Genomic DNA, 26,836 nt, shown 5'->3' with positions numbered 1-26,836 from the left:
CATTTAAAGCTTGTGTTTCCTTATTTATTTTCTGTTTGGATGATCTGTCCATTGGCGTAAGTGGGGTGTTAAAGTCCCCTACTATTATTTTGTTACTGTCAATTTCTCCTTTCATGGTTGTTAGCATTTGCCTTATGTATTGAGGTGCTCCTATGTTGGGTGCATAAACATTTATAATTGTTATATCTTCTTCTTGGATTGATCCCTTGATCATTATGTAGTGTCCTTCTTTGTCTCTTGTAACAGTCTTTATTTTAAAGTCTATTTTATCTGATACGAGTATTGCTACCCCAGCTTTCTTTTGATTTCCATTTGCGTGGAATACCTTTTTCCATCCCTTCACTTTCAGTCTGTATGTGTCCCTAGGTCTGAAGTGGGTCTCTTGTAGACAGCGTATATATGGGTCTTGTTTTTGTATCCGTTCAGCCAGTCTGTGTCTTTTGGTTGGGGCATTTAAACCATTTACATTCAAGGTTATTATCGATATGTATGTTCCTGTTACCATTTTCTTAATTGTTTTTGGTTTGTTTTTGTGGGTCTTTTTCTTTTGTGTTTCCTGCTTAGAGAAGTTTCTTTAACATTTGTTGTAAAGCTGGTTTGGTGGTGCTGAATTCTCTTAGCTTTTGTTTGTCTGAAAAGCTTTTGACTTCTCCATCGACTCTGAAAGATCCTTGCTGGGTAGAGTATTCTTGGTTGTAGGTTTTTCATCACTTTAAATATGTCTTGCCACTCTCTTCTGGCTTGCAGAGTTTCTGCTGAAAGATTAGCTGTTAACCTTATGGGGATTCCCTTGTATGTTATTTGTTGCTCTTCCCTTGCTGCTTTTAATATTTTTTCTTTGTATTTAATTTTTGATAGTTTGATTAATATGTGTCTTGGCGTGTTTCTCCTTGAATTTATTCTGTATGGGATTCTCTGCACTTCCTGGACTTGATTGACTATTTCCTTCCCCATATTAGGGAAGTTTTCAACTATAATCTCTTCAAATATTTTCTCAGTCCCTTTCTGTTTCTCTTCTTCTTCTGGGACCCCTATAATTCGAATGTTGGTGTGTTTAATGTTGTCCCAGAGGTCTCTGAGATTGTCTTCAATTCTTTTCATTCTTTTTTCTTTATTCTGCTCCTCAGCAGTTATTTTCACCATTTTGTCTTCCAGCTCACTTACTCGTTCTTCTGCCTCTGTTATTCTGTTATTGATTCCTTCTAGTGTATTTTTCATTTCGGTTATTGTGTTGTTCATTTCTGTTTGTTTGTTCTTTAATTCTTCTAGACCTTTGTTAAACATTTCTTGTATTTTCTCAGTCCGTGCTTCCATTCTATTTCTGAGATTCTGGATCATCTTTACTATCATTACTGTGAATTCTTTTTCAGGTAGATTGCCTATTTCCTCTTCATTTATTTGGTCTTGCAGGTTTTTACCATGAGTGGGATTGTGTTCCTGTTTTACTGGTTGTTTGGCCTGATGCTTTCCACACTGGAGTTTGTAGGCTATTGGGTAGAGCTGGGTCTGGTGCTGAGATGAGGAAGTCTGTGAGGCCTCACTCCGATGAATATTCCCTGGGGTCTGAGGTTCTCTGTTAGTCCAGTGGTTTGGACTCGGAGCTCCCACTGCAGGAGCTTCTGCCCGACCCCGGGCTTGCGAATCAAGATCCCACAAGCCGTGTGGGGCAGCAACAAAAGAACAATGACAAATTAAAAAATAAAATTAGACTAGGAAGCTAACAGATATGTTAGAAAGAATGTAAAAATAAAAATATAGATGAATCAACAACCGGAAGGTACGTCAGTACCACAATAGTAAAAAAGAGGAGGAGGGAAAAGAAAAAAAAAAACAGGCAGGGTGGGGGGAAGGCCTTAGCTGTGGAGAGTGGGGCCTAAGCAAGGGTGAGGTTTGGGTGGTGGGCAGGGCCAATGCTCAGGACTCACAGGGCTGGAAAAGGCCCTGGGGACTGTGTGGGGTGGGGCTTAGCTATGGGATTATACACAATGGAAAACCTTTGTATTGAAATATGGTTAGCAAAATATTACAAAACAAATTTGTAATCTAGTAACCTAAATAACAACTCTAGTGACATTCGATAAGGAGATCTGGTGGCAGTTCTCATAACTACCTAATTTCGAAGCTGTGAGGGGCATGAACAATAGTTCGGTATACCTGCGACAGCTGTGATGTGATATGAAAAGAGCTTTGATTTCTATTTGTGGCAAAGTCACAGATCCTGGTAAATTACTGTGGTTCTTTGACTACATCCATAATTAAAGGCAATGTTACATTTTACTTTGGAGCTGGGTAGTGGTGACTTGTTGGGCACCAGTGTGAATGTACTTAATGCCACTAAACTGTATACTTACAAATGGTTAAGATGGTAAATTTCACGTTATGTTTGTTTTACTACAAAAAAAATTCAGAAGAAAAAAATTTCCAGTTAGAGGTTAGTGAAAATAAAAATGTGTGTGTGTGTGTGTTTTTTTTCCCCAGCCAAGTTTACCCGAATTCTATCCATGGTTCCCAGTTAAGAGTCCCTGGCTGAAAACCTATGCTTTAAAGACCTCTGCATTTTACTAATGCAAAGGATCCGCCATGCCCCAGGTGTGCCTCTACCCTAAAGAAAAATAAATGGATAGGAATCATTCCTAATGCCATCACTCTGTTTTAATCACTGTTAAGACAAAGGGTGTTTCCTTTTGTCTGTGTATAGTTAAATATTTTAGTTGTACAGAATAAACAATTTTGTGTCCTTAGTTTTTCATTTAAGAGGGTAGCAAAAACACTTCCCATGTTATTATAAATTCTTCATAAACACCATTTAAATAGTTATGACATATTCCAGTGTATGAGCATATCATTATTCTCTTACTCCTGGCCCTACATTTTTTATTTTTTAATTTTTAAAAAAATTTTTATTGATGTATAGTTGATTTACAATGTGTTAATTACTGCTGTACAGCAAAGTGATTCAGTTATACATACATATATATATATATATTCTTTTTTTATATTCTTTTCCATTATGGTTTATCATAGGATATTGAATATAGTTCCCTGTGCTATGTTGTAGGACCTTGTTGTTTATCCATTCCGTATATATAAAAGCTTACATCTGCTAACCCCGACCTCCTCCCCCTTGGCAACCACCAGTCTGTTAAATATGTCTGTGATTCTGTTTCTATTTCATAGACAGGTTCATTTGTGTCATATTTTAGATTCCACGTGTAAGTGGTATCATATGATATTTGTCTTTCTCTGTCTGATTTACTTCACTTAGTATGATAATCTCTAGGTCCATCCATGTTGCTGCAAATGGCATTATTTCATTCTTTTTAATGGCTGAGTAATATTCCATTGTATGTATGTACCACATCTTTATCCATTCATCTGTTGAGGGACATTTAGGCTGTTTCCATGTCCTGGCTATTGGGAATAGTGCTGCTATGAACACAGGGGTGCATGTATCTTTTCGAATTATAGTTTTGTCCGGGTATATGCCCAGGAGTGGGATTGCAGGATTGTATGGCAACTCTGTTTTTAGTTTTTTGAGGAACCTCCATACTGTTTTCCACAGTGGCTGCACCAACTTACATTCCTACCAACAGTGTAGGAGGATTCCCTTTTCTTCACACCCTCTCCAGCATTTATTATTTGTAGACTTTTTGATGATGCTGGCCCTGCATTTGACCATTTAGATTGTTACCCTATTTGTTAGCACTCCACACACTGACAGCTTGCCAGAAAGATGGACCCCAACCCTCCCATCAGCAGAGAAGGAAAGCATCACTCTCACTTCAAGGTGGTTACTTTTCAAACTTTTTGCACCAAGGCTCTATCAGTAGAAAATAAAATCTCATAAAAAACCTGGAGCCCAGAGCTATTTTAGTGTAGAATTTACAACAGTGTTTGATGTTAGTGGCCCTAGGTGACACGTTCCCTGTGACTGTAAATGTGGAGGTGGAGGAATTCACAGTGCTCTTTCGGTGATGAATGGTAAACGAGATGGAGTTGGGCTGGCTGGCACCTTCCATTAAAATTGTGTATGGACCGGGACAGCCAAGCTGGAATTGAAATGATTGCATAGCATGATGTTCGTTGGTGGTTCCTCTGTGCTTCCAGCAGGAGGGAAACCCACCGGTCACCTGCATTTGCCTCTGTGCCCCACTTCCCCTTCCACCAGACAGTCCTTGCTGATGTGATTTTCCTTGGACCACTGTCATGCAGTGACACCTCAGAGATGTTGCGGGTTCAGTTCCAGGCCACTGCAATAAAGCGAATATTGCAGTAAAGCAGGTCACATGATTATCTTGGTTTCTCAGTGCATATAGAAATTACTTATGTTTAAACTACAGTATAGTCTACTAAGTGTGCAATAGCATTGTGTCCAAAAAAAATGTACACACCTTAATTAAAAAAATACTTTATTGCTAAAAAATGCGAACTGTTATCTGAGCCTTCAGCGAGTTGTAGTGGTAACGTCAAAAATCACTGATCACAGATCACCATAACGAATAGAATAACAGTGGAAAAGTGTGAAATATTGTGAGAATTACCAAAATGTGACACAGAGACACAAAGTGAGCAAACGCTGTTGGAAAAATGGCACCGATAGACACTTGATGCAGGGCTGCCACAAACCTTCAATTTGTAAAAAACACAATACCTGCAAAGCGCAATACCTCTAAGTGCAATAAAACAAGGTATGCCTGTATATGTTTTTTATTAGGAAGAATTTCTAACGTAGAAAAGTAGAAAATAGTATAATGACTCTCCAGGTACCCAGCATCCACAGTGATCAACTCATGGGCAATCTTGTTTCTAATCTTGGTCCCCATCCATTTCTTCCGTCAAAGTATTTTGAAGTGAATCATTTCATTTCATTCAGAAATATTTCAGTTTTTACTTTAAAAATATAACTATAATCCCATTATCACAGTTAAAATTATAAGAGTTTCTTAATATCAAACCACCTTGGTCCTAGTTGATGCAGGACCTGTAGATTGCGCTCTCCATTAGCAGTGTCTCTAGGCCTTGAGTCAAGGTAGAGGAGCATAGAGTCACAGGTCAGGTCCACTCAAGGCCATATTTAGACCTCAGTCTGGACTACGTGTTGGCAGTTTCCTTCTACCTTCTCATCGTTAGCCTCAGGCTCCAGTCTAGAGGCTGAGTTCGGCCCAGGGGGTACCCTGAGGTGTTGGAGTCTACCTTTGAGGGGCCCCTGCCTTTTTCTGCTGCCATATTATCTTGACGTAGCCTGGCCTTTTGTCAGGTGTTGGGAGGGTCGGGGGGGTCCTCTCCTGAGACAATAATTTAAAAGAAGAAAAAATAATTTAAAAAACAGGCATTATTGCCCTTATATCAGTTAGATTAGGCTCATTTGTATATAACAGAAAGCATCCTTCCAAACCAGTGGTTTATGTATGTAAGGATTTGTGTTTCTCTTTTGAAAATCCAAAAGTAGGTGGTCCAGGGTGGGCCTGGAAGCTCCACACTTAGCAGAGACCCATGCTCATTCTATCTTAGTTCATCCTTCTTACTGCATTCTTACTGTATCACGTTATGGTCCAAGACGCTGTCGGAGCAATAGCAACCATTTGCCCTTGGGTGCAGAAAGGAGGAAGAGGGGAAAGGCAAAACGATATACGCCAGCTGTCTGTCTCCTTTTATAAGAGATTTCCCTAAAAGTCCCACCCAGCAACTTCTACGTTCCTCGCATTAGCCAGATTCGGTCATAATGACCACACCTACCTACAAGGGAAGCTAGGGACCTAGCACAAGTACCACTTGGGATGTTGGTGGAGTACCTTCTGTGTACACAGGATTATTCTAGATTCAGTGGAGCATCATAGAAAAGCATAACGTTGGCCCTGTCCACGAGGAACTGATATTCCTGGCAGTTACTTCCAGTGCTTCTTGATTTCAATAAAATGCCAGCCTGCTGGAGCTTTGTTAAAGGAACGCCACAGGCCGGAGGGGTGGTGGGCACAGGTTTCAACTGGCCTTCTCAAGAGATCAAAAGAAATAGCTTGGAAGCTGCCAACCGAAAGTGGCAGCTAAAGGATTTGGAACTGTTTGAAGGAAAGGAAATTCTCATATCGTTCAAAAACTTTGAAAGATCATCAGTTTAATGAGTTGGGGACCAAGTCAAGACATTTAAAAAAATCAGAGTTCTTATATATCTCAGAGCTTGTCTTGCAGATAACAGGTGTCTCTGTAAGATGTTCTTGGATACATGCTGAATGTTTAGAGAATGTGAGGAACTTTGATGAGGGCTAATACCTAGCCTGCAGATAACACTTTAGGACAATAGTCTGATGCAGATACTCTTGCTTGTCGGAGGAAGAGTATCTCTTACACACGTGCCCCATCCTTTAGCCGGATAAACAGTTCATACCTCTGACTTTCACCGCATCCAGCCCCCTGGCTTCTGCAGGCTTCTTGTGCTGCCTTTCTTTCTGTGTGTGTCCATAAGTCATGGACTGGTGACAGAAGGATTGGATATGCGACCCAGATATCACAAATAGGCAATACACATCTCTTGATCTCATCTTTACCCACATTTTAATACCATAGAACCACAATAATGTAGAAGTAAAAAGCCATCTTGAGGCTCGAGACCCTTTGTTTGGCAAGTAGTTGTGTCTCAGAGATTTATGGAACTGGTACAATGTGACAGGTACCACCCATCTATGTAGAACCTGCCCTGCTTCAGGCACTGGACCAGGTGCCCTCCATTCATTGTTTCCAGGCCTTCATGCTGTGTATTTTCCTGTGAGAAGAAGCAGTGTATAATGAGGTATGAGAATTTTCAGCCTCTCCTCCTCCCAACCCCAGTTCCATTCCTGGGCTTTCACTGAGCTGAAATGGAATTATGAGAGACAGGATGAGACCGAGAGGATCTGAGATCTGATTTTCACTGGAAAGGGCAGAGAATTACTGGTGGGAGAGAAAAGAGTAAATTCAGAAGGTGAGGGGGAGAAGGAGAAAAGGGAAGAGCTGTCTCCAGATGGTTGGAGGAGATCTGAAGGGTTAGAGTGAGAGACGATGGAAATATTGCAGACATTTATTGGAGAGGAGGAGGGCTGATTTGAAACAAATCTTTAAGTCGAAGCCCCTTTTGGCATTTTTGAGAGAATTCAATAGATATTTGAATTGTTTTCCAGTTACTTTTAAATATTGGACTGGATGAAACACTGGGCTAAGATGGGTTACAAAGTGGCCCAGCTTTATATGGCTTACAGCCCATATTTTAAAGTGAAGAAATTGATACTTGATTAGGCTAAAAAACTTGTAGTAACTTGTTGAATTTGTGTGCGTGTGTGTGTATGTACTATATGTTATATGTATGTATATACATATGTGTGTGCAAGTGTGTATGCATATTTTTTCCACAGAAAGTGAAAATAAGAGAGTCGAGACAAGAGACAGAGAGGGTTTGGTACCTTCATTTCTAGCAATAGGACAGAGTAGATACCCTGAAACAAAGAAGCAAACAAACAAATAAATAACCTAAAAATTAATTAGCTGAGCTGACAGGAAGTTAGAGCAATTCTTAGAGTCTAAAAACAATGAGAAAGAAAGAAAAAATAGGAAATCTGAATAGTTTCATAGTCAGTAGGGTAATTGAATCAGTATTTTGAAAGTTTATTACAAAGCAACAGGTCCAGATTTTACAGACAAATTTTACCGAATGTTTAAGGTACAGATAATTCCACTAATACACAAACTCTCCAAGAGATGAAGCTCCAGGGAGTCCTCAAATCACGTTATGAAGTCACGTTACCTTGCTGTCAAGACCAGACAAGGACAGCAAATGAAGGGATAATTACATCTCATTTAGAAACATTTTTGCAGGACTCATAAGCAAAATATTAACCAACCAAATACAGCAATGTATAAAAAGGTGGTATGTCATGACCAAATTTGGATTGTCTGAAGAAAGCAAATTTGGTTTAATGTTAGAAAATCTATTTATATAACTTACCAACACTAAGAGATTAAAGGAGAAAAAATATATAATGTCTCAATCAGTGCAGAAAGCGCATTCACTAGAATTCAGCATCCATTTATGCTAAAGAAAAGATCAGTAAACTAGAAATAAAAGGGAAATTCCTTAACCTTATGACAGGAATCTACAGAAAACCCACATTAAACAACCTGCTTACCAGTGAAACTTTAAAAAGCAATCTGTGTAACATTAGGGACTAGGCAAGGTTGCCTATTACCATCTATTCTACTCAGCATCCTTGTAGAGGGGCCAGCTTGCAAGAAGACAGAAAATGAAATAGAAAGTATAAGGGTTGAAAATGAAGGGGGGAAAACAGTTATTTGCCGATGGCTGTTGGTTGGAATATTACTCCCAAATATTCACTCCCTCCCTGTAATAGATTATACACTCCCACCCACTTTTGGGTGCGTTACCCATGAGTCCCACAGGGCGGGTTTAAGTGCCCTCCTGTCTGCCTTTGGGCTCGACCACGTCACGTGCTTTGACCAATGGGACATGTAACTGGGATTGTGCACCATTGGCTCCTGCCCTTGGCTATGAGAACAGCACGTCCTAGAGAGTGGCCACTGTTTCATCTTGGGACCCAGAATGAGAAGACATGTAGAGGCCAGCCTGGCCCAGCAAAACCCAGAGAAACGGCAGCCTGCCTCAGCTTCAATCTAATGCAAGCAAAAAATACTTTGTGAACTATTGGCCAAAAGCTTATTGATAAATATACTGGTGATATGAATGTCTGCAAAGAAAACCCAAAAGAAGCTACAGATGAATTATTAAAATTAATAAGAGCTTAGCAGTGTTCAAAATCGCCTTTCTATTCACGTTTCTTTTTTTTTTTTAACATTTTTTGGCTGCACCGCGTGGCTTGCAGGGTCTTAGTTCCCCGACCAGGGATTGAACCCGTGCCGCCTGCAGTGAAAGCACAGAGTCTTAACGACTGACCGCCAGGGAAGTCCGTCTATTCACATTTCTAATCCCCAGCAGCAAACTGTTCAAAAACATTAGTTAAAAATGCTATTTACATTCCTGTAGCTTTGTAATATAGTTTGAAATCAGGGAGCGTGATGCCTCCAGCTTGGTTCTATTCAGGGTCTTGTGTGGTTCCGTACACACTTTAGGATCGTTTGTTCTATTTCTATGAAGAATGTTATTGGGATTTTAATAGGGATTGTGTTGAATGCTTTGGGTAATATGGGCATTTTAACAATATTAATTCTTCCAGGACATGAGCACAGAATGTATTTCCTTTTATTTGTGTCATCTGCACTTTCTTTCATCAGTGTCTTATGGTTTTTAGTGTACAGGTCTTTCACCTCCTTGGATAATTCCTAGGAATTTTATTCTTTCTGATGCAATTGTAAATGGGATTGTTTTTTAAATTTCTCTTTCTAATAGTACATAGAAACTCAACAGATTATGGTAGTGCATATTTGAAAGTTGCCAAGAGGGTACCTTTGTATAGTGACAGATGGTAATTAGACTTAGTGTGGTGATCATTTTGCAGTATTTACAAATATCGAATCATTACCTTCCACATCTGAAACTAATATAATATTATATGTCAATTATACCTCAATGAAAATACTATTTACAATGCTATAGAAGTATGTTAGTTAGAAAAAATGTTTAATATATGCAAAATCTGTATGGAGAAAATTATAAATCCTATTGAAAGACATTTTCAAAGACCTGAATAAATGGAGATAACCATGTTTATGAGTAGGAAAACTCAATATTATATAAATGTCATTTCTTCCCAAATTGATCCATAGATTCAAAGCAAGTCCAATCAAAAGTCCAACATTTTTGTTTGTATATGTTTTTAAGTTTTCTAAAATTTGTGTAGACTAACAAATGGCCAAGAATAACCAAGATGAACATAAAGATATGCTGATGACAGCCAGATCTGTTTCTACGTCTAATTTGGGCTCAAGATTTATCTTCAGTTGCCATTTAGCTTTTGCACAATATACTGGACACTGAATATTCATAGTTCTGTTTATATAAATATTTATATACATATCTCAAACTCAACGTGACCTAGAATGAAGTCACCATGGCTACTTCAAGGCTGCTTCTTCTGTTATGTTTCTTGTGCTTCTGGATGGCCCAACCGTCCTCCCAGGCCCCATAGCTAGAAATTTGGGAGGGATCTAATGCTCTTCCTTTTTCCCATTCTCCATCACTACTGCCATTGCCTTAGTCCTGGCCTTTGTCCTTGCCTGGACTGTTGAAATCACCTTCTGAATATTCTTTGCCTCACGTCTCATCCTTTTCCAGACCATCTTCCACATGTATGCTAGGGTGGTCTTTCTAGATCTGATCGTGTCAACCTGATGAAAACCCATCACCTTCAGGATAAAACCCTAACTCCTTTAAGATTTGGCCTGTATCCTCAGCCCATCTCTCATCATAATTCCATGTGCATCTTTTGCTTCAGTAGAGTAGTTTCCTCGCAGTTTTTCAAGTTTGCCAAGCTGCTTCTCTGCTCTTTCATTTAGAATATTCTTCCTTCTCCCACTTCTTGATTAACTTCTACATGTACTTCAAGACCCAGCTCAAGTGACACCTCCCTGGTAGAACCTTCCCTGATCCCACCGTATGCTCCTATGTGTTGTCTTTCTCCAGAGCATTTATCATCACAGCACAGTAATTGATGTTCTAGTCTGTTCCCCTGTGATGAATCTGTTTATATACAGACTGTATCTCAATTGTGCTTGACTATTTAGATCTTAGACAATCATGAATTGTTTGTCCACTTCTCATAAAATGTCAGCTGTTTAACTTAGTGAATCCGTGTGTGTGTGTGTGTGTGTGTGTGTGTGTGTGTGTGTGAGGAGTTCTTTCCTGAAAGCAACTAGCATTGCAAAAAGTTGCTCATTAGCCAAATCATTTTTAATTAGGTTTGCTAGATCTCTTCTTGAATGTAGCCCCGAGTAGCATGGCTTAAAAGGCACATCTAATCTGCTGGATTTTTTTTTTTTTTTCAGTTAAAACATCTGGATCCATTTTTATTGTTTGATGAATTTAAAGGCGGTAGACCAGGTGGATTTCCTGATCACCCGCACCGAGGTTTTGAAACAGTAAGTAAAAGAATTTGACCGCAAAATTGTGTATTTTAGAATTTACCTCTGTTCTTAAAATTAGTAATCACTTCTAATAGAAAATTCAAATTTAAGAGCAATGAATAATAGGCAAAAATTAATTTATAAGTTCCTGGCTATAGACTGGTAGTTAACAGAATTGTAATATCTATTTTACATGAAATATATTCAAATTTAAATATTTACTGTTTTTAATCTTCTTTGAATTCATTTGAATTTGTGCCACTGGATATATTCCTGTCTGAGCAGTTAAAAAAGGCAAGAATTGGCTTCTTAAAATTTTTTTTTTTTTTTTTTTGCACATAAAGGGTTTATTTTAAATGTTTTAAGGATAGGATAGAGTTACATCATAATTATAAAAATTACTTACAGAATGAACAGATTTATATTGTTTATACTTCTAAATGCAGAGAACAGGGAACTGTCTACACATTGTATAAAATAAAATTAAAAATGAATTCAAGCTTGAAAGATGAGGTCATTTACCTAATTTTAAAATGCAAACACGAAGACCTCTGAACTATACACATTCGTTCGAACTGCACTAATGATGGAAAATACAAAAAGCGCAGCATTTCCAAGGAACCACAGACATTTTGACCATAATTATTTTCTGTTACAATAATTCCTGTTTTGTCTTTGGAGAACTGTCTTTTTTTTTTTTTTTTTTTTTTTTTTTTTTTAAGACAATCAGCTTCAAGGATGTCTTCAGGCACTACAATTTGTGACAATCAAAACAGTCTTCTAATGGGTCCACAGCGTTCAGAGATTCAAGCCCAATGCACTTCAGGGTTTGGCACGTAAAACAATAATAGAAATGAAATCTGGTTTAGAAGCAACTGTGACTGTTTTAAGAATGCACAGTCCCTTCAAATGCTGCATGACATACACAACTGGAAAATCACCTTCTGTTGGCACTACATTTGCTTCACCAGTGCATCTTTATCCTACAACCACTGAAACAGCACAGTTAAGCAAATATACAGAAACTGAAAACAAATAAAAACTAAGATAGAAAACAAAAAACCTAAATATATTTAACATGCAATTTTAGTTAGTTACATTGAACATTCTACTTAGAATAGAGCATGCAAAAAAGGATGGTCTGCTTTTAAGGTTTTCCTCTGAAGCTTTACATGGCAGCCAGACATCACGCACGCACACACACACGACACAATGATACTATAGCAGGTCAATGAGAAAGGCCAATACATTTTATACAGAGATTCATGTCTTGTGTTGTCACAAGTCCCATGATAATTTTGGAAATTAATGTTGTATTCCTAGAACAAGGAACCAACATTCCGATACCAGGAAAATGCAAGCAATGCATGCAGATCTGAAACATGAGCCTAGACGAAGCCTGAAATACTCGGCTGGGGAGCAGAGTTAGTCATGGCGTCAGGAAGTGTGGTTTAAGCCACCAAAAGAAAAAAGAATGGGGAAAAAAAAGGAAAAAAGAACAACAAAAAGACCCCTTCCCCTTCCTTCAACCCTAAAGGCAATAAATGGAACAATGATTAAAATAATGATGATAATAAATCACATCACATTCATCTAGAGAGATCATGTGGTATTAAAAGTTGCTAAAGGTACTTGCAGAAAAACCACAATGCAAGTCATTAAGTAATGCCAGAAATGTTTCAACTCAACTGACCCAACCCTCAGGATGCCTCCAAAGGACTTGTTTTTCAGTCTGAAGTCACTGTGTCCTGTTCATGCAGTGCACGCTGGACAACTCCCTCCCTGGGCCACACGTGTCCACTTGGGCACAGGGGGCTCGGCTCAACCTTGAGATTCACATGCAGGAACTCTTACAAGAGCCTCCAGGAGAACAGATGACAGATCTGTAGCATGACACTTGTTTCAAGCACAGGAGGAACATCTAAGACCTGGGTACCCACTGCACGGAGAAGCTCACCCCTGGCTGCCCTCAGTGAGGCACTGGGCACGCTGGAGAGAACTGAGGTGCTGTATTTACATGGTGCGCGAGGTTACCACCCACCAGCACAACAAGGCACAGCCTTCCTGAAGGCAAAAATGGGCATCACACAAACCACGCAGAGCGCGGCCTTGAAACTACGGAATCTCTTAACATCAAGAACAGCCATGAGAGACGTCACACAGACCTGGTGTTTGACTGAGATTCATATGCATTTAAGCTTTCTGTCCAAATCTGAGGTAAGATTTTCAACCTCCACAAGACTGGTTTCACAAATCATCTTTCTCCTAGCTTTCAAACTGCCAGGGATCATCCAAAACAAAGTGATAGGCTGATGTTCTGCTGCTAAATGAACCACTTTTGCAGTTCTATTTTAGTTAAAACAACCTTGCAGGAAAGGATTCAATGGCTAAGGGCTGCTATCAGTCACACCCACAAGCCAGTGCAGGTGACTGACCCTGATGTGGTAGGATCCACCAAATGGAATGAATCCACATCAACAGCACACCATGAGTAAGAACGTACAGCACCACAAGAGGTGTCAGGAATTTAAGCTGTTATTTGTCTAGACATTCTTTGCGGGGAAAAGCCTTCTGACCATAATCATGTATCAGTAATAACAGTAATAAAAATAAAGGTATCCCAGAGAACTTGTTAAAAGGCAACAACGTCATTCTTAAACTTACATTTCTAATATAAAAGCACTACGTTCTTCCAGGAACTTACCAAATACACATAAACCGCTGATATACTGTTGCCTTTTAAATCCGTGTACTAAAATTCCAGATTACTAATTTGTACAAATAATGGACCAAATGTGCCATCCAAAATACACCTGCATTACACTATGTGGACCAAGTACCTGGGCTTTGCTTAAAAAGAAGTATTTATGATAAAAAATGTAAACAAATAATGTACAAAGCTTAGAATTAAAGGCAGCCTTTTACCCAGATTTCTAACTGTTTTGTAAAATTGTAATGTGGGTCATTAAATGTTCACAGGTGATTCATATTTTAATTTACAGTTTAAAGCCTCCAGACTGAAATGGTGCTCTGAACTTGACTTTCAAAATAAGCTGAATGTCCCGATGTGCTTCCTGTGCCCAAATTTAATTTTAAATAAACAGCAGTAATACACTGAATACACTAAATACAAATGGCTTGGGTCAGCACTCCTGTTAAACTGGAGAAAATTATGTAACCCCCACTCCAACCCACAAAGAAAGGACTGCCCATGAAGTGTGTGTGTGTGTGTGTGTGTGCGTGCGTGCACACAGATCTATGTGTATGTATATATACATTATATATGTATACACACAGATATAGATAGGTAGGTAGATATAGATACATATATATCTCAAAAAAAGGCAATAACAAAAATCCCAAACTATGCTTGCATTGTGGCAGCAGAATAAGAGTGTTAAGCATGAAGGGGAAAGTGGATAAGATCTACTACAGTTTTAAATGACTATGATACTAGCTTAACTTTTACCAGACTTGCCTGTAACTCCCTTCCAAACAGACAGACTTCTTTTAAGAGGAAGGAGTTCCTTACACAAAATGCTTTGTGTTCACATAAATCTGTACTATTCAGAACAAAACCAGTTCTGCTGGCAGAGATTGTGGGTTCGCAGGGACATTTAAGCTTTCATTAAACTGGAAAGCAATCAAGTCTTTATGTCTACAAATTATACATGTAATAGTTCCACAAATTTGGCAAAGTTCGTGATGACATCTAGGATGTTTTCACCAAATCGTAGACATAAATATGGAAATCATCATCAAACTTGATGAAATAGGCAGACGGTTTGGCTTCTACTTGATGAATGACCATGCCAGTCCTTTTAGAGCCATCTTCTTTGGCATATTCCACTTGTTTGCCTACCAGGCTGTCCACAACTTCTCCTGGTTCCCTTTCTGCTGGAGGTGAATCATTAGAATCAGGCATAATGCGAAGGTCACCTTCTTTATAATCATCTAAGAGCTGGTACATGTATAAGACAGGATCTTTTTCATAGGTGATGTAAAACCATGTGTTCATTATAGGGGCACATGCTAAGACCATTCCCCTCCACTCGTCTTTAGAGCCATCCTCGGTCTCAAACATGTGCTCCACTGCTTTGCCAATCATTGTGTCGGCTAGGTGTGCATCACTGATTCGAGATGTTGCAACTCTATCAGGGAGGACTTCAAGCGCAGAAACTCTTTCATCTTTATTAAGTTCTAGTCCATAAACACAGTCAAATCCATCGTATTTTATAAGATACAAAGAAGGATTTACAGGCACCTGGTCCAGAACGGTTCCTTTCCACTGGGTGATGGGGCCATTCCCCTCTTTCCACCCATGCTGAATCCTGCAGCCTACGATGTTCTGCCGGGGCTGGGAAACAGGTTTGCTCGGCCCCACACTGCTCCGATGTTTTTTGTGGGATGTCCGTTTCTTCATCATGCTTGCAGATACACCAGCATGGCCTGCCGGCCACCTAGGCCGCCGTCGGCAGCCCGCAGGCCCTGCCGTCCCGCGCTGCGCTCCCGCCCCGGCCCAACCGAGCCAGACGGTGCCGCCCCGCCCCCCTAAAATATTTATATAATTAAAATAATTTATTGGAGGTAGAAGAAACAATTTAAGATGTGATTAAAATACTTTTATTTAAAAACCTGCTTCTCTTCAAGAATTTTCAGAAATGTTTAATCTCATGTAGTATAACATTTTAAACCCCAAAATACAATCCAAGAACACTATTAGTATTTAACTCAGTTCTAAGGAATTATAGAATCAAGGGGCCGAAACAGAATGTGGCCTAAAAATTAGAATTTTAAGGCCAGATATATACATTTACAAATTTAACTGTAAAGTTTATACAGATTCTGCTGAACACTTATTTTCAGTTTTAGTTCAATGAAAAAATAAGAATGTGTAATATAATATTGGGGCCCTTTCAAAGATTCCCATTCTCCACATACACAGATACTGTGGGGAAGATGCAGGGACAGTTCCCAACAAAGTTCAGTCACCTGCTCCCTGAGGAAAACCTGTATTCTAAGGGAACAGACTAGGGCTTAGTGTGTTTGTCGAGTCCATTATTGAATGAGTAAATATTTATTGATGTCTGGCGACATGAAGCATGGTGTCAGGTGATCTTCTGTATGTTGGGATGTGTGTGTTTGTGTGTTGGGGAAACTGGGCAGAGGCAGAGGAAGGGAGGCTAATGAAGAATGAGGCATGACCCCTGCTTGCCTCCAGTATGGGGTTTAGTTAAGGATGTAAAAGATGGACAGGTAAAGAGTTAACCTCTGCAGTGTGAAAATAGAATAAGCCTAGAAGCTTCTGGAAACAGTATGAAGGATTAAGGTCGTTGGACCGGTTTCCATTTGTCACTTAGCCATTTGCTTTCCGGTTCTCTTCTCTGTGACCACTTCGGGGCCACTGTGCCTTGCTTTACAGCAGTAATGGAAGGCATGCCTTTCACCTCGCCTACACTCATGCTGAGTTCTGACTCGGCTTCTGGAACAGGTCTCCCTACTGTGCTCTTCTGCTTCTGGTATCAGGACATTCTCACCACTCCATCCCACAGCTCCAGCTACCATTTTACTAATCCTTCAAGATCTTTTCAGATATTACTGTCTCCATCATGTTTTCCAGACAGTCCCGAGAGGATACCCTTTCTCCTTCATTTGGCCCCCGTAGCATTAGATTTTTCCACTTATACATGTTAGATCTTTATGGTGGCCTTGATCATATTCTGTTTTGTATTAAAATGAGGAATTGCCTCAACCTCCCCCTCCCACACCCAAGAGGACTGTAAGTTTCTTCAGCTCAGATCATCCCGCCCGTCTCCATGTTCTCCTGGTGGAGATTCTCAGTCACTCCTGGCTGAATTTAATTGAATAATAAAAAGAGATGGCTTCTGCTGAAGATGACAAATATATTAAATAAAATGAATGATGAAACACATTGCTTTCCTTTCCATTATTGAAAGAAAATTTAATTTCTTTCTTTTTTTTTTTTTTTTTGCCACACCACGCTGCATGCGGGATCTTAGTTCCCTGACCAGGGATCAGACCCGCTCCAGGGAAGTCTCTAATTTCCTTTCTAAGTTACAATTTATAAATTGTACAGTGCTCAATGTTAAACTACTCTGGGAAGGGGTCCAGCTGTAGAATATCGATTTTTGGCTCTTTACTTTTGAGTAAGCATTTTCCTGAAAAGTGTAATTGTAACTATAGCCAATCCTCATCATCTGTAGATTCTATATTCGTGAATTCACCTACTCACTAAATGTATTTGTAACTGTGGTGCTTGCGCCGTCATTGGCGGGCATGCGCAGAGCAGCCCAATGTGCACATGCTCTCAGCTGAGGGTGATCAAGACGATGCTCTGCCTTCTTGTTTCAGCTCTCATACTGCAAACAAGTGTCCTTCTTGAGATCTATTTAGTGCCACATTTTTGTGCTTTTTGTTGGTGATCTCACTGTTTTAAATGCCTCCCCCACCCCAGGCATAGTGCTGAAGTGCTGTCCAGTGTTCCTAAGCGCAAGAAGGCTGTGAGGGGCCTTATGGAGAAAATACTTGTGTTAGAGACGCTTCCTTCAGGCCTGAGTTACACTGCTGCTGTCCGTGACTTCAGTGTTAATGAATCAGCGATATATATTCAGTAAGGTGTCTTTAAACAGAAGCACACATAACAGGAGGTTACGTATTGATTCTTGGTTGTGACTTGAGGCTCGCAGGAACGTAACCCTGTATTTCCCCAGGAGCAGAGGTTCAGTGTTGGCTCATTCAGTGATCATGGCAACTTTGTAGAACATCACTACTGTAAATAACTAGAATCGACTGTACCAGTTTCCCCCAGGAGTGTAGGTAAGCTAAGGACTCAGCTGTCTCTTACTGTGAACTTTAATAGTCTGCAGTTCAAAACCAGGTCCACTTCTAGGCTCTCCTCACCTCCTCCCTGGAGCATTTTCTACAGGCTTGTTGTAAATTTTGAAAAGGCTAATTAGTATAAAGAACAGAGTTAGAATCACCTGTTATCTTACCATCCAGAAATAGGCATTGCTATTGTTTTGGCGTATTTTCTTCCAGTACTTTTTTTTCTGGTATGCTGTATATGTTTTGTGTCTTTTTTTCCCCTAACATTGTACTGTTAACATTTTCCCAATATTTAAAAAAAGACTAATCTTTGATGGCTTCATTAAGCATCTGCCATGAAATTGTACCAGTTGACATTACCAGAGCGATGTATGAGGGTACTTGTTTTCCTTCAGCATCACCAACACAATATATTCACCCAACTTTTCTTTATCTTTGCCATTTTGGCAAGTGAAAAATAATGCTTCATCAGTTTTAATTTGAATTTTTCTTATCTGAGCAAGGTTGGTTATCTTTTCATTCATTTTTGGCTGCATTGGGTCTTCGTTGCTGCGCGTGGGCTTTCTCTAGTTGTGGTGAGCGGGGGCTACTCTTCGTTGCGGTGCATAGGCTTCTCATTGCAGTGGCTTCTCTTGTTGTGGAGCACAGGTTCTAGGCGTGCGGGCTTCAGTAATTGTGGCCTGTGGGCTCAGTAGTCGTGGCTCGCGGGCTCTAGAGCGCAAGCTCAGTAGTTGTGGCGCACGGGCTTAGTTGCTCCGCGGCCTGTGGGATCTTCCCGGACCAGGGCTTGAACCCGTGTTCCCTGCATTGGCAGGCGGATTCTTAACCACTGTGCCACCAGGAAAGCCCTTCTTTTCATTTTTAAACATCTTTTTACCATACGTGTTTATATTCTTGGCCTATTTTGTTCTGTTGGGTTGGTGGTATTATTCTTATTGCTTTATAAATGCTCTTTGCATATTAAGGAAATCAGGCCCTTTTCAGTGATAGGAGTTGAAATAGTGTTAACAAGGATTTGGCTTGTTTTGCACGCCCCCAAAGGTAGACCTTTAGATACAAAGCATAGATACAACCCAATAGAAGGAAGACCTTTTTAACAATTCCTTATGCAAAGATGGAATAGGTCCCCTGGATCAGTGATTTTCTTATGCCTGGAGAAATACAAGCATGCACTGCATGTTAACATAATGGGTATGTTATCAAGATCAGTGGTCCTCAAAATAGGCTTGGTGCGAGATGAGTCAGTGCTGTGCTGAAATAAAATATTAGAGCTCATGTTTATATTTTTAAAGAAAACTGAAATTATGCTGGACTAACACATGAATATAAAATAGAACTAAATATATGTTATTTAGTCCCTGCTCACATTTTTTTAAACTAATAGTGATACATGATCAAAGAAATGTGGAGAATATTATCCTGCAAAATTCTTATTACCTCAAGTGTGATCTGTGAACCAGCAGTGGTATCACCTGGAATCTCAGGTGCCAACTCAACCTAGGAATCACTTATCTAGATGACCCTCCAAACCGGAAATATTATTTTTTTAATTGAAGTATAGTTGATTTACAATGTTGTGTTAATTTCTGCTGTACAGCAAAGTGATTCAGTTTTTTTTATATATATATGTATATGTATATATATATATACACATACATATACTTTTTCATATTCTCTTCCATTGTGGTTTATCACAGGATATTGAATATAGTCCCTGTGCTATACAGTAGGACCTTGTTGTTTATCCATCCTATATATACTAGTTGGCATCTGCTAACCCCAAACTCCCAATCCATCCCTCTCCCACCTCCCCTCCCTCTTGGCAACCACAAGTCTGTTTTCTATGTCTGTGAGTCTGTTTCTGTTTCGTAGATAAGTTCATTTGTGTCATATTTTAGATTCCACATATAAGTGATATCATATGGTATTCGTCTTTCTCTTCCTGACTTACTTCACTTAGTATGATAATCTCTAGGTCCATCCATGTTACTGCAAATGGCATTATTTCATTCTTTTTTATGGCTGAGTAGTATTCCGTTGTATATATGTACCACATCTTCTTTATCCAAGAAATATTATAACTCTATGAGCTAAGAACAAGAACCTGATTTTACTGAGTTAATGGCTAATCATTTTCTAAAACTTAACTCTTCGGTTTAGATAGCGAAATATATTCTGTTAAAAACTTGCATAAAAGTTGAGGAAGAAGGAAGGCCCTGGAGGAGGCACAGCTGGTGGTCCCAAGACAAAGGGGAAAATGCACGCAGTATTTCCTGCCTGTAGTTTGGACTCCCGGGGAGCATTGTTTTGAAAGGCTAAGTGGTAAAGGGTGGAATGATTTTGCAGTTACCTATTTCTGGTCAGCCCTGATATCTTGATTTGTTTAGGGCAACTCTATATGCTCAGAACAAAGAACCATCTGAAAAAATGCGCAACACTCTTCCTTTTTAATCCACGCCCTGCCCAAATTTAGTTTTGCCTGAAAGAGAAGTGCTTCAATTTCACACACTGTTGATGAACCCTTCACCTACCATTTTGTACCTTTCAAAATCATCCTTTAAATTATAGCCTTAGGACTTTCCAGGTTTTAGCACTGAAAGGCCCGTGTTCCTAGGAACTCCTCTGTCCTGGGGAAACCAACGTGGTTGATCATTCCTGCTTCAATTGAAGAATGGTTAGGAGTAACCGTCCAGCCTGCTTTGCAGGAATGTTTTAGGATGGTCTGGTCCATTCTGTCCTTAGTTGGGCTTAGAAATGTTTTATCAAGTTTTTCACCACAAGCCTCAGCAGGTTCTTTGATTTTGTTCAGAAGAACAAACCCGCTCTGTTTCCAAGGGTGTGCCCATCAGAAAAGCCAGACTAATGTTTACTGGTTGGCAGCCAGCAGCGTTTGCATGCAACCTCTGAACAATACCTCTAGAGGAAGGGTAGGGTTCTGTTGATTCACACCTAAAACTTACAACTGGACCCAAACCTCCCGTCTCCCACGCGGCCTGTTTTTTCTAATTTGCGTTGCACTTTCAAACCCAAACCATACCATCGTTGAATCAAAGCTGGGGGGAAAAAAAGCTTGATTGAATTCAAAATCCATTCTGGAGGGACTTCCCTGGTGGCGCAGTGGTTAAGAATCCGCCTGCCAATGCAGGGGACACGGGTTCGAGCCCTGGTCCAGGAAGATCCCACAGGCCGAGGAGCAACTAAGCCTGTGCGCCACAACTACTGAGCCTGCGCTCTAGAGCCTGTGCGCCACAACTGCTGAGCCCACGTGCCACAACTACTGAAGCCTGCGTGCTTAGAGCCCGTGCTCCGCAACAAGAGAAGCCACCGCAATGAGAAGCCCATGCACTGCAACGAAGAGTAGCCCCTGCTCGCCGCAACTAGAGAAAGCCTGTGCAAAGCAAAGAAGACCCAACACAGCCAAAAATGAATAAGTAAATAAATTTAATTATAAAAACATAACGTTTAAAAAAATCCATTCTGGAAAGAAAAAAAAATACTCTAGGAAAACTAGGAAAGAAGGATATTTTCTGAACATCAGAAAGACTATTGTTCACGGAACATCCTCTTTCATCTCTGACATGGAGGTATTGACATGTTCCTGTCACTGTGAGAAAAAGATGAGAATGTCTACCAGCACCGTCACGATTGAATATGGTTCTGGAAGCTTTGACGCTATTAATAAGAGAGCTATTGGAAAGGAGGAGGACAGATTATTTATTTGTAGGTAATATGCTAATAAAAGGAAACCCCACGGTGGCTGCGTCCAGCTTTGGGTGGTGATGTGATTGGAGGACGATGGAGGGCACAGGACTTGTTCTGAAGTTACGGTTACACTGCAGCATGTGGATTTTAGCGTTTACATTTATTTGGCGTGGATTGGGGGTGACACTAACAGATTATAGGAAGGAAGCTAAAGCCACCCTCACCCCCAGGACACCCCTCGGCACCACCATGCTAAGAACATCAACCAAAACCTCTTACTAAATGGCTGGATAGAAAATAACTATGCAAAAATCACCCACTTTCCTGCCCAAAGGCAATAGCCAGATATAATGGGGGGGGGGCAATCCCATGCATAATAGCAATAAGACCCCTTATAATTCCAGGGCAAAAAGTTTTTCTCCTTTAATCCAATTATCCTGTTTCTAGGAATCTAATAATTTCCTGAAAAAAACAAAAACAAAAACAAAAACAACATAAAAACAGAGGCTTGTTATACAAATGTTTCTTCCAGTGCAATATTAAAAAGTCAAAAAAAGAAACAGAGTAAGTATCCAAAATAAAAGGGAAATGATTATATATGTGGAGATTATATGTAAGGAAATTTTTGTATGTCTGGAAGGTGGAATATTATGCAACATTATTTATAAAAGCAGATATTATAAATAACTTAAATTTTCATGAATCATGGTCTGTTTAAATCGAGGTTTCTCACCCTTGGCGCTATTGACATTTTGGGTGGATCATTCTTTGCTGCGGGGGTCTGTGCATTGTAGGATGTTCAGCTGCATCCCGTCCCCTTCTCACCGGCTGCCGATAGCACCCCCTTACCTCCAGTGGCGACAAGAAAAAGTGTCTCCAGGTATTATTGCCAGTTGTCCGCTTTGGGCAGGGAGGCCACCACATTGCCCTCAGTTGAGAACTAGTGGTTTACATACATGTGTGCGTATGATGACATACTACCCAGATGGTAGAAGAATGTCACAGCTTGATAGGTCCTGATAAAGAAGAATCTCCATGATAGTTGGAAAGTGACAGAGGCAAGGTACAAAATTGTTATGGCATAATGTGGGATTTGTATAAAGAGCAAAGACTGTACCTTTATTCTTTCCCAAAAATGGTTTATTATTTATTGTGGGGAAGGTGGACTATCTGAATGAATGATGACTTCCACAGATTACATTGATGCAAAGAAAACAAAACTACAGAATTCATGTAACAATACCGAAGGAAGATGGTGCTTAGAGAGAAAACATATAACGACAGATAAAAATATATATTCACAAAGCTTTTTTGAAAATTTAGTGGTTTTTAGTATATTCATAAGATTGTGCAAGTATCACCACTGATTGCAGACATTTTCATCACCCCCCAAAAGAAAGCCATCACCCATTAGCAGTCAATCCGCACTACCACGTCCCCCAACCTCTGACAACCTCTGAAACTTTGTGTTTCTATGGATTTGCCTATTCCGGACACTTCATATAAAAGGAATCATACAGTATGTGGTCTTTTGTGACTGGCTTCTTTCACTTAGCATAATGTTTTCAAGCTTCATCCATGTTGTAGCATGTGTCAGAACCTTATTCCCTTTTATGGCTAATAGTCCATTGTATGGCTGTGTCACATTTTGTTTATCCAATCATCTCTTGATGGACATTCGGGTTGTTTCCACTCATACTTTGATTCTTGGGAATGCCTAGATTCTCTCTCAAAGGACACCCAAGAAGCTGATAATGTACCTTCCAGGGAAGGTTACTGGGTGATGAGGGAGAGTGGGAAAGAGTTAATTTTCACTCTAACCCTCTTTTTCTCTTTGTACCATTAGAATTTGGACCATGTGTATTGGTTATTTAAAATGTATTTTCAAAATTCCCTCTTCACACACCATATTTGAAGATAAACAGCGCTCTCACGGTCGATGAAGGGCCTGACGCTCACTTGCTCTCCAGGAACTCTTGCTGAGGCCTTCATCTTGGGTCTGCCTTCTCCACATAAAATCGACCTCGTTTGTGTTCTGTTCCAGTCAACCAGATAAGTTAATAACATATGCCAGAGTGGAAGGGGGGTGGGGTATGATCTAGGGGCAGCTTCCTCTAGGAAACATTTGTGCACCATTAAGGGTGCCCACGAAATTTAAAAGTGCTTCAAATTAAAAAACATAACTTTCTCCTCCTCAACGTGTTCCCTGTCCGAAAGGAAATTAAAATCGTGTGTGTTTGTGTGTGTGTGTGTGTGCGCACGTGGATGTGTGTGCATGAGTTTACAAGTGGGGGCAGAGGACTTCCAGTTTGTAAGAAAGTTAGAAAATGATTAAGGAGGAACAAGAGAGGTCCAACTGGTGAAGTTTCGCATTCTGAGGGAGAAGCTAGCACTTCTAACAAGTCTGGGAGGGTTTCAGGGAAGAGTTGGCCATTTAGTAAAACCTTAAGGAGTAAGTTAGATATGACTGACTGAACAGCAGAGGAAAAAGTAGAGGACATAGTACGGGGATAAACTAGAAACGGGGAGTAGTTTAGTCGGACATAAAAATTGGATGTGTAGGGTGGGGCGGGATCTAAAGCTGTAGGTTGGGCCATCATTGGGGAAGGCCTTCAAAGCCAAGCTCCATCTCTAGTTATGAATGAATGACCAATATTTATATCCTAAAACTCCCAAGTTAATGCAGTCTTTTTGAAATTAGAACCATCTTTAGTCTAAAAGTCTGGCTTTTAGACTGTGTCAGTGGTTCTCAACTGGGGGTGATTTTGTCTGCACAGGGTCTTGTGGCAATGTCCGGAGACCATGCTGGTTATACCAACTGGAGGGTGCTACTGCCATCTAGTGGGTAGAGGCCAGGAATGCCGCTGAATACCCTGCAGTGCCCAGGACAGCTCCCAGCATAGGTCATTTGAGGGAAAGAAGCAGTTCAATGGAAATATTCTTTGAAAGTAGTCGAAATATATTCCCAACCAATTTCTCCCTCTGCCCCACTCCCCCACCCGATTCCAATTACAAACAGAAACCATTCGTGTCTGAGAAACTACATTCCCAGAGTTCTTAAGTAGACAAATTGGAGGGGGATGTAATAAAGACTATATACTAGTCATTAAACATTCTTTAATGTTACCAAATATAAAGTAATGCTTCCTAAGTGAGACTAAAAATAAGTCTAAAATAAATTAACATAGATCATTACATGACAAAAAGCTTCTTCCAGATGTTCAGCACTATTAGCAAAGCTTCTTCAGAGTTACCCGTCAATACACTCTTTTTCAAATGAAATGCCTGAACATACAGGAGTAAATGCAAAGGAAATTTGCCACGCAGTAATATTAGCTACCTGTTTTATGAGAAGCTTCACATGCTTTGTCTACTTTAGCTCTAAACCTCACAGCAACCCTGAAAAGCAGGAATTGTTAGCACACATGCCCACCTCCCATTTTACAGATGAGGAAACAGAGGCCAGAGAAGTGGTGACTTGTGAAGCTCACGGCCCGTACTAGGCAGGTGGGCCCCTCTGATCCCAGGCCCACACCGGTCCACTCTTCCATGCTCCCACTCCTGGAACAAAGTTCCCATTCTGTACATCTGATAGTGTTTCAATACATAGACACGTTCATAGCATTTGAAGTGAGGTTGCACAGGTGGCACAGATCCTCAAACTGTGAACACCTCATACTCCTTCTGTTCCTTAGTGTGGGACCCACTGCTCTCATGGTTCAGGGACCTGGATTTTCCTGCCCATAAGTGCAAAGTAATGTTGTCACTTCTCCTCAGAACTTCCGGTATAATGAGGAAATGGATTGGGTTGGTTGACTGCCGGGATATTTAAGGACCAATCATTTAACTTGTAGCCACAAGGAGACCATTCATGATTAGGAATAACATGATAATTAACAAAACGGTGCTTTAGTTGCTTATGACCTTTTATTACAACCTAAAGATTCTTTTCCTCCTTCTCTATACCGTTTTGCCCCACCCACCCCAGCTTTTCCCCAATATTTCAGTCCTTTAGGGACCAGCTGGGGGGCTGCCTTCTCCATGAGTTACTCCCCCATTCCTCTAGATTCATCCTCATCAGGATTAATCTTTCTTCTGTGTCCAGTGGGACTAATTGTACTTCTCTGCAACATTCACTTCTCTTAGCTACATGTTTTAGTAGTGTCCTCCCTGCTGGAGTTACCAGTAGCTCCCTGAAGGTAGGGAAGGGATAATCATTGTGTTCCCCTTGGGTGCTTTCTAACTTCCCGTTTATGAGTTTGTGATGACATTTTCTCTTGTGCAGGCTGAAATGAAATAAAAAGAGATTAAAAAATATTCCAAAATTAAAGGATTATTTAAAAAGACAAAAGAAAGACAAAAATTGGCATCCCTGTATCACACCCCCTTATTATAAAATGTTTTATTGCTTCTTGAAGTCCAAAATCCCGAGAACTGTGGCCCAATAACATCAAGTGCAATGAACACATTCACTGAAACATTCAGAAATTAGATCCTTACAATGAATTGAATCAGGAATAATAAGAAATCACCCACCAAAAGGTGTCAGCTGCTTAATTAAGTTAAATATTATTATAATGAAATTTTAACAAAATATTAAAACAAGAGGGAAATCGACATGATTCCCTTAACTCTGTCTCTGTAAGAGCCCTGTGAGCCCCAAGCCTGCCTAGGACCATGTATGCGGAGGAGCGTTTCAGGCCCTTCTTTCTTGGGTGTCGGCCTTGACAGCTTTTAACTAGAGGAAAGCTCACTTCTGCACCACAACACAGCCCCTCCCTTGATGAATAGAGGGCAGCCTGCCCCATGGACACGTGGTCTTTGAGCAGAGACAGCGCGCTCGGGCTGGAAGACATATTTAGTCATCGGTGGATCTTTTAGCCAGACAGCTCCCTGGTTTGGCGAGAACTGATTTTAGAAAAACAGTGAGCACGCATCATAAGGATCAGCAGAGGGCACTCTTAAGCAACAATGCTTCGAACTACCCACTTTCCCGCTGGGTACAGACATAGTGCTTTTGTATGTGGGAAATTGGGGTAGTTCTAGAAGCTGGCACACCATTCCCTAGAAGCCCCTTCAGTATAACATGGGAAACGAAACAATGGACGTGAACGCCTTGACCACAGTTTTACAAGATGTAAGTGGTATCAGTTAAGAGGCTGGCCTGACGACATGGGGAGCCAGGGGTAGTTTGTCTGAAGAGATTCCCCCAAAGGGTTGAATCCTG

At 40.3% G+C, this 26,836-nt stretch overlaps 2 protein-coding genes across 2 annotated transcripts in view; one reads left to right on the top strand and one right to left on the bottom strand.

Annotated features, from left to right (window-relative positions):
- The window catches only part of PIR (pirin), a 105,381-nt gene that overhangs the window by 7,762 nt on the left and 70,783 nt on the right, over positions 1-26,836 (top strand). The window contains exon 3 of the mRNA XM_061178824.1: positions 10,984-11,076. Coding sequence (XP_061034807.1) covers positions 10,984-11,076 — 93 coding nt within the window. The remainder of the gene's footprint in view (positions 1-10,983; positions 11,077-26,836) is intronic.
- LOC133082075 (spindlin-1-like) lies at positions 14,496-15,600 on the bottom strand. The gene has a single exon (XM_061178495.1). It carries the CDS (start codon positions 15,485-15,487, stop codon positions 14,774-14,776), a length of 714 nt encoding a protein of 237 aa, XP_061034478.1. The 5' UTR covers positions 15,488-15,600; the 3' UTR covers positions 14,496-14,773.

This window comes from Eubalaena glacialis, chromosome X, assembly GCF_028564815.1.
Source record: "Eubalaena glacialis isolate mEubGla1 chromosome X, mEubGla1.1.hap2.+ XY, whole genome shotgun sequence".
In the NCBI taxonomy this organism is placed as follows: Eukaryota; Metazoa; Chordata; class Mammalia; order Artiodactyla; family Balaenidae; genus Eubalaena; species Eubalaena glacialis.
This window is presented reverse-complemented; position numbering and strand designations above follow the sequence as displayed.